Source organism: Dipodomys spectabilis, unplaced genomic scaffold (genome assembly GCF_019054845.1).
Source record: "Dipodomys spectabilis isolate Male_0828 unplaced genomic scaffold, ASM1905484v1 ptg000108l, whole genome shotgun sequence".
Lineage (NCBI taxonomy): Eukaryota > Metazoa > Chordata > Mammalia > Rodentia > Heteromyidae > Dipodomys > Dipodomys spectabilis.
The window spans coordinates 5,756,993-5,774,097 of record NW_024870785.1 but is presented as its reverse complement, the minus strand read 5'-3'; the positions used below and the strand labels follow the sequence as shown (position 1 = coordinate 5,774,097).

Sequence of the window (17,105 nt, the reverse complement as noted above, 5' to 3'; positions counted from 1 at the left end):
AGGGGCTGGGAAGGTGGCTCAGTGGTACAGCGCTTACCTTGCATGCATGAGGCCCTGGGTTCATATCCTCAGCACCACATAAGCAAAAAGAATAAAAGCCAGAAGTGGCATTGTGGCTCAAGTGGTAGAGCGTTAGCCTTGAGCTGAAGAGCTAGAGACAGCGCCCAGGCCCAGAGTTCAGGCCCCATGACCGGACCCAAAAATAAATAAATAAATAAATAAATAAATAAATAAATATATAATCCCTTCAAAAGACTGAAGTATAGTCTTCATTTTTTTTCGTCTTCTTCTTTCTTAGCAAGTTGTGAATTTCCTAAGAGGAAATTTTATGTAGCAAAGTAGAAATGAGATGTCAGCACCAACTCACTGATCCTCCTTCAGCAGATTTTTCTTTATGTCTTAGTTTACTGCTATTATAGTAATGCTTATCAAATACTTACCATATGATAGCTTTATAGTAATCACTCCATGTATTGTCCATTTTAAATTTATAACAATCATATGATTTACTTATTACTCTCACATTACATATAAAGGAATGGGAGCTTGTATAGCTAGAAATCCCAAAGAGAGCAGGCATTTGAACTCATGGATTCTAACCTAGCTTAATAACAATGTTAAAATAGTGACTCAGGGAGCAGAGAAAGGCCAGAGTTTGATTAATCTTTTCTTGCAGGGAATGGAAGAAATCAGACGACAGATCGGGCAGCACATAGAAGTGGATCCTGACTGGGAGGCTGCTATCGCTATACAGATGCAATTAAAGAACATTTTACTCATGTTTCAGGAGTGGTGTGCTTGTGATGTAAGTTAAAGCCTTGTTAGGAAGAGCAGAGTTTTTTTAAGTACTATCTAACTATTTAATAGTATAGTTTTTTGTTGCTTCTTTGATGTAAATATATATTACTTAAATAATAGTAAATATTTTAATATGTCTTATTAAATTTAGGGGAAAAATACAGTGTTTTATCCTTGTTGGATATAGATGTCCCAGGCTAGTTTTGCTTATTTGGGAAAATTTCCAGGTTAAAAATTATACTTTTATCTGGATGCCTGTGGCTCATACCTTCAATACTACACTACTTGGAAGGGGATGGATGGAAAAATCGCTGTTCAAGGTCAATGTGGGCAGAAACGTTTGAGAGATTTCTTTCCAACCCATAACTGGTTGCAGTGACACACACCTATTTTTCCAAGCTATGTAGGAGGATAGGATTGGAAGGATCATGGTTCTAGGACAGCCAAGGCAGAAAAGTCCAAAAGACTTCAGCTCCACAAAGGAAGGATGAATTTGCAATGAATTGGGAAGCCTAAAGTAGGAAGGAAGGTTGCAGCTCAGGAGCATGTCGTGGCAAGAAGTGAAAACCCTATCTCAAAAATAACCAGCAGGGCTGGGAAGGTGGCTCAGTGGTAGAGTGCTTGCCTTGCATGCATGAGGCCCTGGGTTCATTCCTCAGCACCACATAAGCAGGGGGAAAATTAAAAAAGCCAGCGCTGTAGCTCTCAAGTGGTAGAGCACTAAACCTTGACTGAAGAGCTGAGGGACAGAGCCCAGGCCCAGAGTTCAGGCCCCACGACGGACCAAAAAAAAAAAAAACCCACCATAAAATAGGGCTAGAGGCATGATTTGAGTGGTAGCTCCAGTTTAGCAGGCATAAGGCCCTGAGCTAAAACCCCACTACCACACTTCTAAAATATGTGTCTGTATTATTTTATATACATTTATTTATTTGAAAATGACTGTTAGTACTATTTGACTTTTAAATACTTCAAGAATGGAGAAAGTTTGGTTATATAATCAAGAGGATTACTATAAGCAAACTATTTAGAAACTAATTTAAGAATATAGAACCAGTGTATTTTTTTTTTTTTTTTGGTTGGTCGTGGGGCTTGAACTCTGGGCCTGGTCGCTGTCCCTGCACTCTTCAGCTCAAGGCTAGCACTCTATCACTTAAGCCACAGCGCCCCTTCCGGTTTTTGAGTGGTTTGTTGGAGATAAGAATCTCATGGTCGGGTTGGGAAGGTGGCTCAGTGGTAGAGCGCTTGCTTTGCATGCATGAGGCCCTGGGTTCGATTCCTCAGCACCACATAACCAAAAAGAAAAAAAAAACGGAAGTGGCGCTGTGGCTCAAGTGGTAGCGCGCTAGCCTTGAGCTGAAGAGCTGAGGGACAGTGCCCAGGCCCCACGACCGGACCCAAAAAAACAAAACAACAACAAAAAACAGTCTCACGGACATCCTGCCAGGGCTGACATTGAACCTCAATCCTCAAATCTCAGCCTCCTGAGTAGCTTGGATGACAGGCATGAGCCACGGGCACCCAGCTACGAATGTATTTTTGTAAGCAATGTTTTTAGCTCATAGCTCTCTGTATACTCCAACTATAAAACCCAGCTCTCCTTTGGAAAAGTAAACTGATTTATTTCTTTTCTAAGAAAATTGACTTGATATGAATCAAATTCTTTATCTCTTCTGGCTTTTATATCCTGTCCTCATAATCTGTTTACTGACAGAGCTAGTTTGTGTGTTCACCATCTTTCCCCTGCCTTTTCTTTTTTTGTTTAACTGATCTTGGAGCTTTTTTTCTCCTCCCTGTGCCCCACCCCAAGGATGGTGCTGTATACGTGAGGCACATTTCTACTTCCAGCTTTTTGCTATTTTTTGTTTTGTTTTGTTTTGTGCCAGTCCTGGTGCTTGAACTCAGGACCTGGACATTGTTCCTGTGCTGCTTTTTGTTCAAGACTAGCACTCTACCACTTGAACCACAGCTCCACTTCTGGTTGGTTTTTTGTTTTTTGTTTTTTTGGTAGTTTATTGGAGATAAGAGTCTCTTGGGCCTTCCTGTCCTGGCTGGCTTCAAACTGTCATCCTCAGATCTCAGCCTTTCGAGTAACTAGGATTACAGGTGTGAGCCACCAGTGTCCTGCTTCTTGATCATAAGAGTGGCTGGCTCCAAATCTTACTTGTCGGATCTCAGTCTACTTATTAACTAGTATTATAGATGTGAGCTGCTAGAGCCTGGTTTTGCCTACTTTTTTTTGTCTTTCTAAAGTCTATGCCTCTAACTAGGCCCTTGATTACAACTTAATAACCTCTTTTCTGGAATTTACATCCTCATTTATCTCTGCATCTGTTTTCCCATTCTTCTACTAGACCATACCTGAAAAATAAAACAAAAAAGGCCAGCATGTGTAGTTTAAGTAGTACAATGCTTGTCTACCAAGTACAAGGCTCAGTACTACCAAAAAAATTTTTTTTGCATAACTTATAGTCTTAGTAATAAATTAGAAAATTTTACTCCTATTTAATAAATACTTATTTAATTAGTGGTAAAGTATCTAACTTGTCAATCGTATTTGTATTTTCATTTTCCCTTAAGGAAGAACTCTTACTAGTGGCTTATAAGGAATGCCACAAAGCTGTGATGAGGTGCAGTACAAATTTCTTATCTAGCAGCAAGACAGTAGTACAATTGTGTGGTCATACTCTGGAAACCAAGTCCTACAGAGTGTCTGAGGATCTTGTGAGCATACATCTGCCACTTTCTAGGACTCTTGCTGGTGAGTGATTATTTTTGGTTTTGGCATATTTCTTACAACCTTGTTCTCCAGATGTTTAGAGTAGTAAAACAATTCTCTTTTTTTTTTTTTTCAAATCTCATTTTTGTTCTGCGCCCAGTGTGTGCAGACACAGCTCAGATCAGACACTAATTCAGGACTGCCATTATTTTTGTCCTTTTTAAAAACTGACACCAGCCAGGCACTGGTAGCTCACCTGTAATCCTATCTACTCACGTTGCAATATGTTTTCTTCTGTTTTTATAGTGTTAAGGTCCTATATTTAAACCTTTTGATTCATTTGAGTTAGTTTTTGTATATGATGTAAATGATACCACATAGTTTTATATTGGTTCTATTTTAATTTCATGTTAGTTTTAGATAATGTATGAGCACACAATACACAATTATAGAATTTTAAGTGTTCTTTTGGTAATAATGTGTTTCAAACAAGGCATAAGAAAATTTTAGTTTAAAATATCATTTCTAAATTCAGCAAATGTGTGTGTATGTCTGTCTGTCTGACTGACTGTGTGTCTGTGTGATGAAGATTTAACTTAGGACCTCATGTATGCTAGATAAAGCACTCTACCACAGAGCTATACTGCTAGACCTGGTACACATACATTTTATAATGTATAAATTAACTAGTAAATAACTAGTGAAAAACTAGATAACTAGTAAACAAATTAACTGGGTTAAATGCTTTCTTGTTTTTTTTTTCTTCTTAAAAACAACCAGGTCTTCATGTGCGCTTAAGCCGGCTAGGTGCTGTTTCAAGACTGCATGAATTTGTGCCTTTTGTAAGTGACTATTAAGTATCAATTTGTTTATATTCTACTTCTAATCACCTCTAAGTTGATCGGTGGGAAAGGTAATGGGAATATCTTACCAACTGAGTAGTAATTCTCATTAATTGTAATTTTATAACTATATATTATCACATTGAAATCACAAGGACTTGGAAGTCATCTAGTTTAAGCCCTTTCATTGATAGATTAGAAAACTGAAGATCAGGCATTTGAAATGGACTTCAATCTGTTTCAGGAGGACTTTCAAGTAGAGATACTAGTGGAATATCCTCTGCGTTGTCTGGTGTTGGTCGCCCAAGTTGTTGCTGAGATGTGGCGAAGAAATGGACTCTCCCTCATTAGCCAGGTACGATAAGGTGTATTATCTGGACTGAGTGTGTTCATTTTTATTCTTTGTTCCTTTTTTTTCCTTTCCTTATATCTCTCCCTCCCTTCTTCCCTCCCTCCCTCCCTCCCTCCTTCCCTCCTTTCCTTCTCTCTCTGTCATCTCTTTATCTTTTTCTCTTTCTTTCTTTCTTTGTCTATCTCTCTCTCTCTCTCTATCTATCTCTCTTTCCCTCCCTTTCTCTTCATTCTTTCTGTTTTTGCCCCCTTCCCACCTTTTTCTTCTTTTTGGCACAAGTTTCAGGCTGGTCTTAAACTCTGTACCTAGGATTGCCCTCAAACTCGTAATCTTTTACCTAGCCTCTCATACCACCTGGCTTATTTATAATTTTACCCCAAACAAATCCCTTTAATTATATAAACTTTTAATTTTTTAATTTTTTATTTATTTATTTTTATGGGGAGTTGAAGTTCTGGGGTTTAAACTCTGGGCCTCTTGCTTACCAGTCAGTCATTCAAAAATGGAGCTATGCCTCAAGCCATAAACTCTTAGAAGGAGAAATTCTCGTGGTCATGCAGATGCTTATTCTATTTGAGTTATAAGAAACAGGGATCCTTGCATAGACTTAAGTAGTAGAAAGCTGGTAGTTTCACAGGAATCTCCCTTTATCATAGCTCTTTTCTGACGATTACTTTATTGGTAAGACATTTGGTCTTCCTACCAGCTGTCTTAATCAAAGGACAGAGATGTAGCTCAACCGTAAAGCCTTTCCCTGTGTAAGTTTGAGTCCCACTACTGCAAAACAAATTCAATGGCTACCTTATAATTTTTCTTCTGTTTTAAACAATAGGGAGAAGTATTTTCCTCACAAAGAGGGAAATAGAACTTGTAAAGGTATCACTGGAGGAAAAAAGGATACTATGTTTAAGACTAGAAATTGGTTTGCTTTTATTCAAGCAGGTTTTGTTTTTGTCAGTCTTGGGACCTGAACTCTGGGCTTGGGTTCTGTCCCTGAGCTCTTCAGCTCAAGGCTAGCACTCTACCATTTGAGTGACAGCACCACTTCTGGCTTTTTCTGCTTATGTGGTGCTGAGGAATCGAACCCAGGGCCTCATACATGCAAAACAAGCACGCTACCACTGAACCACCTTCCTAGCCCTCAAGCAGGTATTTTTAAACTTAGGTAAAAATAAATTTTTGTTGTTATATATATGGAGAATTTGGAGATAATTAATTCAGAGCATTTTCAACTGTAAATCATTTTCATATTTCCTCATTTTATCCCTCCAAACCTCTTGATTTATAGATTTATATAGTTAATTTTTGTTTGTAAGGGGTACCAAGGGTTTAAAGTGATAGAAAAGGGTTTTTATTTGTTTACTTAAAATTATTGTTTGTGTTGGTACTGAAGCTTAAAGTCAGGGCCTGGTTGCTGCTCCTGACCTTTTTTGCTCAAGGCTGGCATTCTACCACTTGAGCACAGCTCCATTTCCAGCCTTTTTTGGGGTGATTAATTAGAAATAAGAATCCTATGGACTTTCCTACCCACCTAACTTTGAACTGTGATCCTCAGATCTCATTCTTCTGCGTAGCTAGGATCACAGGCATGAACCATTGGCATCTGGCAAGTGATAGAAAGTTTTAAAAATAGCTTTTGTTGAGAATTTTGTTTGAAATAAAATAATTCTTTTGGCATCTATCTTTTATTTTATAGGTGTTTTATTACCAAGATGTTAAGTGCAGAGAAGAAATGTATGATAAAGATATCATCATGCTTCAGGTAGCTGTGAAAATTACTTTTATATTTACACCTTCACTTTCTTATATTCCTTGAAAAAAGAAATGAGAAAACTAAGGGCTGGGAAGGTGGCTCAGTGGTAGAGCACTTGCCTTGCATGCATGAGGCCCTGGGTTCGATTCCTCAGCACCACATAAGCAAAAAGAAAAAAGCTGGAAGTGGTGCTGTGGCTCAAGTGGTATAGCACTAGCCTTGAGCTGAAGAGCTGAGGGACAGTGCCCAGGCCCAGAGTTCAGGCCCCATGACTGGACCCCCAAAAAAAAAAAAAGAAATGAGAAAATAGAATAATTGTTGTCAACTTCACTTGAATTTTTCTCATGAAAGTGAACAGCACAGAAATAGTGCATTATACTACTTTTGTTTTTTTTTTGAAAACTTTTAATTTTCTAATAGGGCAACTAGAAACAGTGTTTTTCCACTTAATATACAGAAATGTGACACAAGGTTCTTTTACAGATTGGAGCATCTTTAATGGATCCCAACAAGTTTTTATTACTTATACTTCAGAGGTATGAACTTGCTGATGCTTTTACCAAGACTATTTCCACAAAAGACCAGGTAAAACAACAGAAATTGGCATGTGAACTAATTCCAGAGGAAATGTTACCATTACTATTTTAAACATTTAAAAAGTTTATTTATGTTTACAGTTGGGCCTCTGTGTAGGTTCTACTACCTAAAAAATAATTAAAGCAAAAAGGCCTGGTATGTGGCTCAAGTGCTAGAGCACCTGCCTAGTAAAAAAATATTGTAAGACTTTGAGTTGAAACTCAAGTGCTACTAAAATAATAATGATGATAATGGTGATGAATGTATTAGGGAAAGGTATTCTCCCAATAATTTGGATATCTTTTGAAAACATTTTCCTCAGTAACCTAGTAAAAAGGAAGAGTTAAAGATTAGAATTAGTTTGTTGAGGGGCTGAGAAGGTAGCTCAGTAGTAGAGTGCTTGCCTTGCATGCATGAGGCCCTGGGTTCAATTCTTCAGCACCACCTAAGCAGAAAAAGCAGGAACTAGCACTGTGGCTCAAGTGGTAGAGTGTTAGCCTTGAGCTAAAGAGCTGAAGGACAGCCAGCACCCAGGGCCAGAGTTCAGGACCCAGAACTTCTAACTTCTCACTAACTATTGCTGTGTGCTGAAGAAAATACTAGACTGGGTGGACCAGAGGCTGATGTAGAAATGCAGGTTTTAGATTCTTATGTAACTAATCTCTCTCCTTTTTTAATTCTATAGGATTTGATTAAGCAGTATAATACTTTAATAGAAGAAATGCTTCAGGTCCTCATCTACATTGTGGGTAAGATTAAAGCAAAACATTTTGAAATCAAATGTGGGCTGCTTTTCAGAGAATGTTAACAAAGCTGTAATGGATTATTTTACCCTATTCCAAACACTACATAGGATATTAGAGATTTATGTAGCAGGTGTGACTGATAGATTTGGAAAACCCCACCTTTTAAAAAGCCTATAAATTGTACATTCTTTTTTTTTTTTTGGTCAGTTGTGGGTTTCAACTCTGGGCCTGGGTGCTGTCCTTCAGCTCTTCAGTTCAAGACAAATGCTCTACCACTTGAGCCACAATGCTACTTTCGGTTTTCTGAGTGGTTTATTGGAGATAAGAGTCTCACAGACTCTCCTGCCTGGGCTGGCTTTGAACTGTGATCCTCAGATCTCAGCCTCCTGAGTAGCTAGGATTACAGGAGTGAGCCACCAGTGTCTGGCAAATTGTACGTTCTTTCTCATTCTACGTTGTGCTGGAAACCAAACCCAGGTCCTTATGCAGCCAAGAAAGTTTTTTGTTTTGTTTTTTTTAAACAACTGAAATACATCTTCAGACATCTTTTTTTTTTTTTTTTTTTGGGTCGGTCATGGGGCTTGAACTCTAGGCTTGGGCGCTGCCCCTCGACTCTTCAGCTCAAGACAAACGTTTTACCACCACTTTGGTTTTCTGGTGATTATTTTGAGATAAGAGTCCCATAGTTCCCTTGCCTGGGCTGGCTTTGAACCATGGTCCTCAGATCTCAGTCTCCTGAGTAGCTAGGATTACAGGTGTGAGCCACCGGTGCCTAGCACCTTTGTATTTTTTTTTTTTTTTTTTGTCGGTCGTGGGGCTTGAACTCTGGGCCTGGGCGCTGTCCCTCAGCTCTTCAGCTCAAGGCGAGCGCTCTACCACTTGAGCTACAGCGCCACTTCCGGTTTTCTGGTGGTTTATTGGAGATAGGAGTCTCACGGTCTCTCCTGCCCGGGCTGGCTTTGAACCGCGATCCTCAGATCTCAGCCTCCTGAGTAGCTAGGATTACAGGCGTGAGCCACCAGCGCCCGGCTGTATTTTTTTTTTTTTTTTTTAATCTAGTTTGTAACTTTGGAATTTAGCAAAGTATGGTATAATTATCATAGTAAGAAACGTCAATTTAAAAAAAAACCTTATTTAAGTAGTTCTAAAAGTTACATATGTACAGGAAATTTAAACATAGCATGGATACACATGAAAATGTCTTCATGGGGCTGGGAAGGTGGCTCAGTGGTAGAGCGCTTGCCTTGCATTCATGAGGCCCTGGGTTTGATTCCTCAGCACCACATAAGCAGAAAAAAAAAAGCCAGAAGTGGCGCTGTGGCTCAAGTGGTAGAGCGCTAGCCTTGAGCTGAAGAGCTGAGGGACAGCGCCTAGACCCAGAGTTCAGGCCCCACGACCGGACCAAAAAAAAAAAAACACAAAACATATATATATATATATATATATATATATATATATATATCTTCATTTTGTTATTCTGTCAAATTACTGTGCAAATTAGCTTCACTAAAGTTAGTTGAGGAAGAGAAAAAGAAATGTTCACTGGCAGAAATGATTATCGAATTGTTAGGGTGTTGGCCTTTACATATATGTTTTCTATTCAGCCGAAATTAATATAAGCACTCCTTGCACAAGTGAGTGTGTATTTACACATATATAGACTGTTAATTTTTCCATTTGCCCCAGCTATTCCCATCATCTATCCCATAGCTTTTAGTATATACTAACAAATCGGTCTTAGAAAAATTAATAGTAGGGGCTGGAGGTAGAGTTCAAGTATTAGCACACCTGCCTAGCAAGCCTGCGGCCCTCAGATCAGACTCCAGTATCTTCAAGAAAAAAAAAAGAGGAAAAAAAAATAAGTTACTTGTGTTTAAATCTCTTAATGCTTGTGTATCAGTAATGGCATGATATCTTTGACACTTGTTGACCTTATAGATGAAAAGTAATAGCTCATTTTGACTCACAGTTTTTCATTAATGGCATTGATTATGTTTACATTATTACTATTATTAACCTTTTTGGAATCAATATCCCTTTACCTTTTTCTTGTTTTCAAATTCTAAAAAAAAAAAAAAAAAATCTCAAATTCTAGTACTGTTGAGAGAGACATAGGCATACAAACAGACAAGACAGGCAGACAATTAAGGAGATTTTTAAAAGCAAAGCTATTCATTGATAGCCAGTGCTCATTCCCATGCCAGCTATCTTATTTTCTGGATTAGAATCACATGCTACCTTGAAGGGCCTTGTATATAATGTGAAGAGTGTGTAGTTCTACACATGTGTATTCATGTGTGAGTTAAAACTGACCATTCATTTCTCTCCCTCTGTACTTCAACAAGTAGATTATTACTCAGATTTGGGGAATACCTAAAATAATTTTTGGCCTGTTTCTAATAGATTAGTAAGTAGACCTAGTCGAGATTCAAATAGAAACTAATTAATTCTTCTATTCTCTTTTCATTGTATTTATCAGGAGAGCGTTATGTACCTGGAGTGGGAAATGTGACCAAAGAAGAGGTCACAATGAGGGAGATTACTCACTTGCTGTGCATTGAACCAATGCCACACAGTGCTATTGCCAAGAACTTACCTGAGAATGTAAGTCTCTTTTCAATTCTCTCTTTATGTCAAGATTGAGATCGTTTTTCTCTTCTTTTAATTGAAAGTGTCTTTGAATGGCAGGAAAATTTTTTAGCCCAATGACATATATATATATATATATATATATATATATATTTTTTTTTTTTTTTTTTTTTTTTTTTTTTGGTTGGTCACGGGGCTTGAACTCTGGGCTTGGGCACTGTCCTTGTACTCTTCATCTCAAGGCAAGTGCTCTACCACTTGAGCCTCATCGCCACTTCTGGTTTTCTAGTGTTTTATTGGAGATACGACTCTCACAGACTTTCCTGCCCGGATTGGCTTTCAACTGTGATCCTCAGATCTCAGCGGCCTCCTGAGTAGTTGGAATTACAGGTGTGAGCCACCGGCGCCCAGCAAAATGACCTATATTTTTATCTTACAGATTTAAACTACGTACTATTCAATCTTTAGTCGCATAAACTCTTAATTCTGAGAAAACCTTCTTGAATTTAATATATATGTATGTGTATAGCTCTCTCTCTCTCTCTCTCCCTCTCTCTCTAGAGAGAGATAGATAGCTAAAGATAAGCTTTAGTTATACAGATTGGATTTCATTGTTACATTTTTACTCATGTAACCACCAAAAAAACCTGAAGTGGATCTGTGGCTCAAGTGGTAGAGCTCCAGAATTAAGTGAAAAGGCTAAGGGACAGTTGTCCAGGCTTGAATTCAAGTCCCTGTACTGGCATGAAAGAAATGAAAGCAAGGAATGAAGGAAGAATGAAAGTTAGGAAGGAAAAAAGGAAGGCAGGCAGGCAGGCTTCTTACGATAACATTGCAGGTATGTATGGTTTTATACACACACACACACACACACACACACACACACACACACACACACACACACACACACACACACACACACACACACACACACACACACACACACACACACACACACTCTCATATGAAGGCAAACTTAGGCAGTTTCTGTGTAGATATATCTTAAGAAATTGGTCTCAGCCAGGTGCTGGTGGATCACCGTTCAAAGCCAGCCCAGGTAGGAAAGTCTGTGAGACTCTTATCTCTAATAAACTGCTCAGAAAACTGGAAGTGGCACTGGGGCTCAAGTGGTAGAGTGCCTGCACTCTATCTGGGACAGCGCCCAGGCCCAGAGTTCAAGTCCCATGACCAACAAAAGAGAGAGAGAGAGAAAGAAAGAAATTGGTCTCTCAAAATGTAACATTGATTTTAAGTATAAATTGTTTATACTGGAAATTGATCCTTTTAATTTGTTGTTTCCAAAGTTCTTGAAAGATACAATTGAAAATGTATTTCAACTCACAGAGAATTGGAAATCATCATATGAAATAAAATAATGAAAATTTGTTTCAACAGGAAAATAATGAAACTGGCTTGGAGAATGTGATAAACAAAGTGGCCATATTTAAGTAAGTGCTTAATGTTTATTCTTTTTTTTTTTTTTTTTTTTTGGGGGGGGGGGGGTCCGGTCGTGGGGCCTGAACTCTGGGCCTGGGTGCTGTCCCTCAGCTCTTCAGCTCAAGGCTAGCACTCTACCACTTGAGCTACAGTGCCACTTCCGGCTTTTTTCTTATGTGGTGCTGAGGAATCGAACCCAGGGCCTCGAGCATGCAAGGCAAGTGCTCTACCACTGAGCCACCTTCCCAACCCTTAATGTTTATTCTTATTCTAAGAAGTAGACTGGTCTTTATTCTTACAAAATGTAAATAAGGTATTAGTTGCCTTGGACATGGTAACATATGCCTGTACGTCATTTCCCTACTTGGGAAGTGGAAATTGAGAGAATCCCAGTTTGAGAATGGCCCCAGCAAAATGTAAGCAAGATCCAGTCTCAACAAGTAAGCCAGATGAGGTGTTGTACATCTGTAGTCCCAACTACTTGGGGTGGTAGTGGTCGGAGGATTGCAGTTTGAGACTTGCCCTGGGCAAAAATATGCAATCCTGTCTGAGAAAGAACTAAAGCAGAAGAGGACTGGGTACACGGCTAAAGTGGTGGAGTGACTGCTTGGCAGTGCACAGCTCTAAGTTCAAATACTCATACTGCCAAACGTGAATTAAGAAACAATATTACTTGCATTTAAAAACTGATACCAATAAGTGTATTTCTACCTCTTATAGTTTGTATTTATAGATAATTTCTAGCTTCAAATAAATTATAAAAGAGGATGTGGGGTTTTTTTGTATGTTATAATAATACTTAGTGATATATTTTATTTATATTTGACTTAATAATTGGACAGAAACCTAGGGCTGTCTAATGTTCAGGGCAGATACAGTGTACTACTGTTATTAGAACTCTTTCTTACAGCACTATACAGAGGATTTCATACCACATTTCCATCTATAACTTGATAATGACACGATGCCTTCTTACCATTTTAGAGTTGATCTTTAACAATGTAGAATGCTGTAATGTCACAGACCACCTGTAGGTGTCAGAGGCAATACAAAAAGTATGGAATTTAAGTAGGACATGAGATCATACTAAACAAGCTTCCTGGTGTAGAGCTTACTGTTGTCAGGACTTTGCATTCACAATATAGGTTTTTATCATTTCCATTTTTAAAAAGCCTAATGAGATGATTTCTTAAATAGCTTGTTAAATTTTAGATTAATTTTTAGATTCTTATTTTGTCTGTTTCCTATTGAACAAGATCACTGCAGTTCATCTCTGTATTTTCCATCTACTGTAGAAAACCAGGCGTATCAGGCCATGGAGTTTATGAACTGAAAGAAGAATCATTGAAAGACTTCAACATGTACTTTTATCATTACTCCAAAACACAACATAGCAAGGTAGGAAAAAGTACCTCTTCAGTAAATAAGCCTAAAATCTTTTATATTTTCTATATCTATAGAAAGGTCCCTGATTTTTATGGTTCTCATTAATGGAGAGTGTCAGCATACCTAAAAAGTTAAAATTAATTGAATTAAAAATTTCCTGACTATACAAAAATGACCTTTATAGCTATCTGGCAAAAGGAGGATTAGATAAAGTATGATAGGTTTCTTGATCACACATTTCATTTCATTATCATATTTCTTTAGTCTTCTTTAATTTTTTTTTATAACATTGGCTCTTCTACAGAACAAAGGCTAACTGTTCCTTTCAAACAGCCTTTGTCTTGCTTCAGACTGGTTGCATTCTAATAACAAGAGTTGCAAAACATTTTCTGGAAAGAATACACACAGTCGATATATAACATCACATCAGTATACACACATTCTCTCTTGACCTCATGAAGGGTGATACTGAGTTTAATCAGTTAAAGGGATATTTGATTTTGTCTTTATGAATAAGTTACAAATAGAAGAAAGAAAGGCATTCTTTTTCTCTCCTTCCCGGCTGCCATGATGTGAGCTGCTCTGCCTCACTTTGGTCCCCCTCCCCCGAACATGATGGACTGAAGCCTTTGAAACTGTGAGCTAAGATGATTACATAATTATCCCCTCTCAGATGTTTGTCAGGCATTTACTCACACTTTTGGTTGCAAAAGTCTTGACTGACACAGAACTGTTTGCATGATTTTTTCATGATTTTTCTATTCTAAAAAAGTGTTTTTTTCTTAAAAAAGAAAAGGTATTTTATAGTTTGTATAACATTGCATACTTCCGGAGCTGGGAAGGTGGCTCAGTGGTAGAGTGCTTGCCTTGCATGCCTGAGGCCCTGGGTTTGATTCCTCAGCACCACATAAGCAAAAAGAAAAAAGCGGGAAGTGGCCCTGTGGCTCAAGTGGTAGAGTGCTAGCCTTGAGCTGAAGAGCTGAGGGACAGCACCCAGGCCCAGAGTTCAGGCCCCACGACCGGACCAAAAAAAAAAAAACCAAAAACCAAAAAAACATTGCATACTTCCTTGCTCAGAAGAGGAAGTAGGGAATTTTTAAAATTTAATTCATTTATTTTTTCTCAGGGCTAGGCTCTGTCCTTGAGCGTCTTTGTACTCAAGGCTAGCACTCTACCACTTGAACCACAGCACCACTTCTTAGTTTACTAGAGATAAGAGTTTCATGGACTTTTCTGCCTGGGCTGGCTTTGAACTGTAGTCCTCAGATCTCAGCCTCCTGAGTAGCTAGGATTACAGGAGTGAGTCACCAGCACCCAGCTTAAGTAAATGTTTTTAAATGAAAATATGGGGATTAAGTTCTTGATGAAAACCATTGCCCATCTGTAAAGCTTGTGTCCTTTGTGAAGATAGATGTTTGGTTTCAGGACAAAAATGTCCCTAGAAATGTATTCATATTTTGAGTACATTTAAAAGGCAGAGAAAAAAAAATCACTATTTAAAATATCTTAGTAAGTAGGTAGGTCTTTCCTATTTTATTTCAAAAAGTATTCATTTGTGTTGTATTAGCTAAGCAGTGTATTTAATGATAGTTTTTTATTTGGTTAATAGGCCGAGCACATGCAGAAGAAAAGGAGAAAACAAGAAAATAAAGATGAAGGTAAAAAAAAGAGATTCTAAACTGACTCATTTGACTTTTTTGTGGGTATTGTTTTTGTTCTTTTGGGGAGTGGGCAGCTAAAGGAAGTACAAAGAGCCTTTTGCATTTTGTTTTATATTAAGATATGGCCAACATGAACGATGATAGAATTTTAAATTGTTAGCAAATGGAACTTCTTTTTGGAGACTGACATTGTCACTTACAGCGCCCTTGACACTGAAATTTTAATGTTCCGAAGGTAGAAAAGACATGTTATTTTGCATACGAATACTTATTTTCATCTGTAGCATGATCTGTCCCTCTTCCCGTTAATCCCTGTCTCTACAGCATTGCCACCACCACCACCTCCTGAGTTCTGCCCTGCTTTCAGCAAAGTCGTCAACCTTCTCAACTGTGATATTATGATGTACATACTCAGAACCATATTTGAGCGGGCAATCAACACAGAATCTAACTTGTGGACAGAAGGGATGCTCCAAATGGTATGCTGACCTGAAATACTTTTTCTGTGTCAAGTCCTAGATTTCTTAGGGAATCTGGAAAAGATCCCTGGTTTAAGCCAGGTGCCATTGCTCACACCTGTAATCCTAGCTACCAGGTGGCTGAGATGTGAGGATCATTGTTCAAAGCCAGCCCAAACAAGAAAGTTTATAAGACTCTTAATCTCCAATTAATCAGAAAAAAACCCCAAAAAACCCAGAAGTGGTGCTGTGGCTCAAAGTGGTTGAGCAAAAGAGCCCAGAGACAGGACCCAGGTCAAAGATTAAGTCCTAGAACCGACAATTTAAAAAAAGTCTTCATCTGTCATTGTATATTTTCCAGGATGGGAAAGTGGCTCAGTAGAGCGCTTGCCTTGCATCCATGAGGCCCTGGGTTTGATTCCTTAGCACCATATAAGCAGAAAAAGCTGGAAGAATGCTAGCCTTGAGCTGTAGAGCTGAGGGACAGTACTCAGACCAAGAGTTCAGGCCCCGTGACTGACACACAGACACACACACACAAAGTATTTTCCTAGCATGTTGTTGTTTTGTTTCTGTTTTTGTTTTGGGGACACAATCTTATTTTTTATTTTTATTTTTTTTGGGCAGTCATAGGGCTTAAACTCTGGGCCTGGGTGCTGTCCCTCAGCTCTTCAGCTCAAGGCTAGCGCTCTACCACTTGAGCCACAGCACCACTTCTGGTTTTCTAGTGGTATACTGGATATAAGAGTCTCACAGAGTTTCCTGCCCAGGCTGACTTTGATCTCAGCCTCCTGAGTAGCTAGGATTACATGTGTGAGCCATCCGTGCCCTGCTGGGGACACAATCTTGATATGTAGCATAGACTGACCTTGGGCTCTGGATCCTTCTGTCTCAGTCTCCTAACTGCTAGGAGATTACAGGATACAACACTACAACCTATGATTTTTTTTTTCTGTGTGTATATTTTGTTTCTTTGTTGGTTTGGATTTTTCACATCAGGTTGCTTATTTTTAGTACCTCCAAATTTAAAATATCCCTGTTTGAATAAATATAACTTTAGGAGCTGGGAAGGTGGCTCAGTGGTAGAGCGCTTGCCTTGCATGCACGAGGCCCTGGGTTTGATTCCTCAGCACCACATAAGAAAAAAGCCAGAAGTGGCGCTGTGGCTCAAGTGGTAGAGTGTTAGCCTTGAGCTGAACAGCTGAGGGACAGTGCCTAGGCCCAGAGTTCAGGCCCCATGACCAGACCAAAAAAAAAAAAATATATATATATATATATATACACATATATATGATATTATATATATATTTATACATAATATATATGTTTTATATATATAATATATGTATATTATATATATATAACTTTAAAGATCTTTTCCTTTTCTTCTAGGCATTCCATCTTCTGGCATTAGGCTTACTAGAAGAGGAGCAGCAGCTTCAAAAAGCTCCTGAAGAAGAAGTGACATTTGACTTTTATCATAAAGCTTCAAGTAGGTTTGAATGTCATTTATCAACAGTGTAATAGAAAGTTTAGGTCTTAAACAGTTTTAAGATATTAGTTGAAACTTAGAAAACTGTGAAATTGTCCAGGAGCTGGTGGCTGATGCCTGTAATAATCGTAGCTACTCAGGAGGCTGAGATCTAACGACCGTAGTTCAAACCCAGCCAAGGCAGGAAAGTCCATGGGCCTTTTTTTTTTCCCCAGTCCTGGGGCTTGAATTCAGGGCATGGGCACTGTGCCTGAGCTTCTTTTGCTCAAGGCTAGCGCTCTACCACTTGAGCCACA

At 38.6% G+C, this 17,105-nt stretch overlaps 1 protein-coding gene across 1 annotated transcript in view; it reads left to right on the top strand.

Annotated features, from left to right (window-relative positions):
- The window catches only part of Ubr1 (ubiquitin protein ligase E3 component n-recognin 1), a 94,042-nt gene that overhangs the window by 34,700 nt on the left and 42,237 nt on the right, over positions 1–17,105 (top strand). The window contains exons 14-26 of the mRNA XM_042687529.1: positions 677–805; positions 3,379–3,559; positions 4,298–4,359; positions 4,604–4,714; positions 6,408–6,473; positions 6,948–7,049; positions 7,726–7,789; positions 10,266–10,390; positions 11,771–11,823; positions 13,108–13,210; positions 14,808–14,856; positions 15,184–15,338; positions 16,710–16,809. Of these exons, the coding sequence (XP_042543463.1) occupies positions 677–805; positions 3,379–3,559; positions 4,298–4,359; positions 4,604–4,714; positions 6,408–6,473; positions 6,948–7,049; positions 7,726–7,789; positions 10,266–10,390; positions 11,771–11,823; positions 13,108–13,210; positions 14,808–14,856; positions 15,184–15,338; positions 16,710–16,809 (1,300 nt within the window). The remainder of the gene's footprint in view (positions 1–676; positions 806–3,378; positions 3,560–4,297; positions 4,360–4,603; positions 4,715–6,407; positions 6,474–6,947; positions 7,050–7,725; positions 7,790–10,265; positions 10,391–11,770; positions 11,824–13,107; positions 13,211–14,807; positions 14,857–15,183; positions 15,339–16,709; positions 16,810–17,105) is intronic.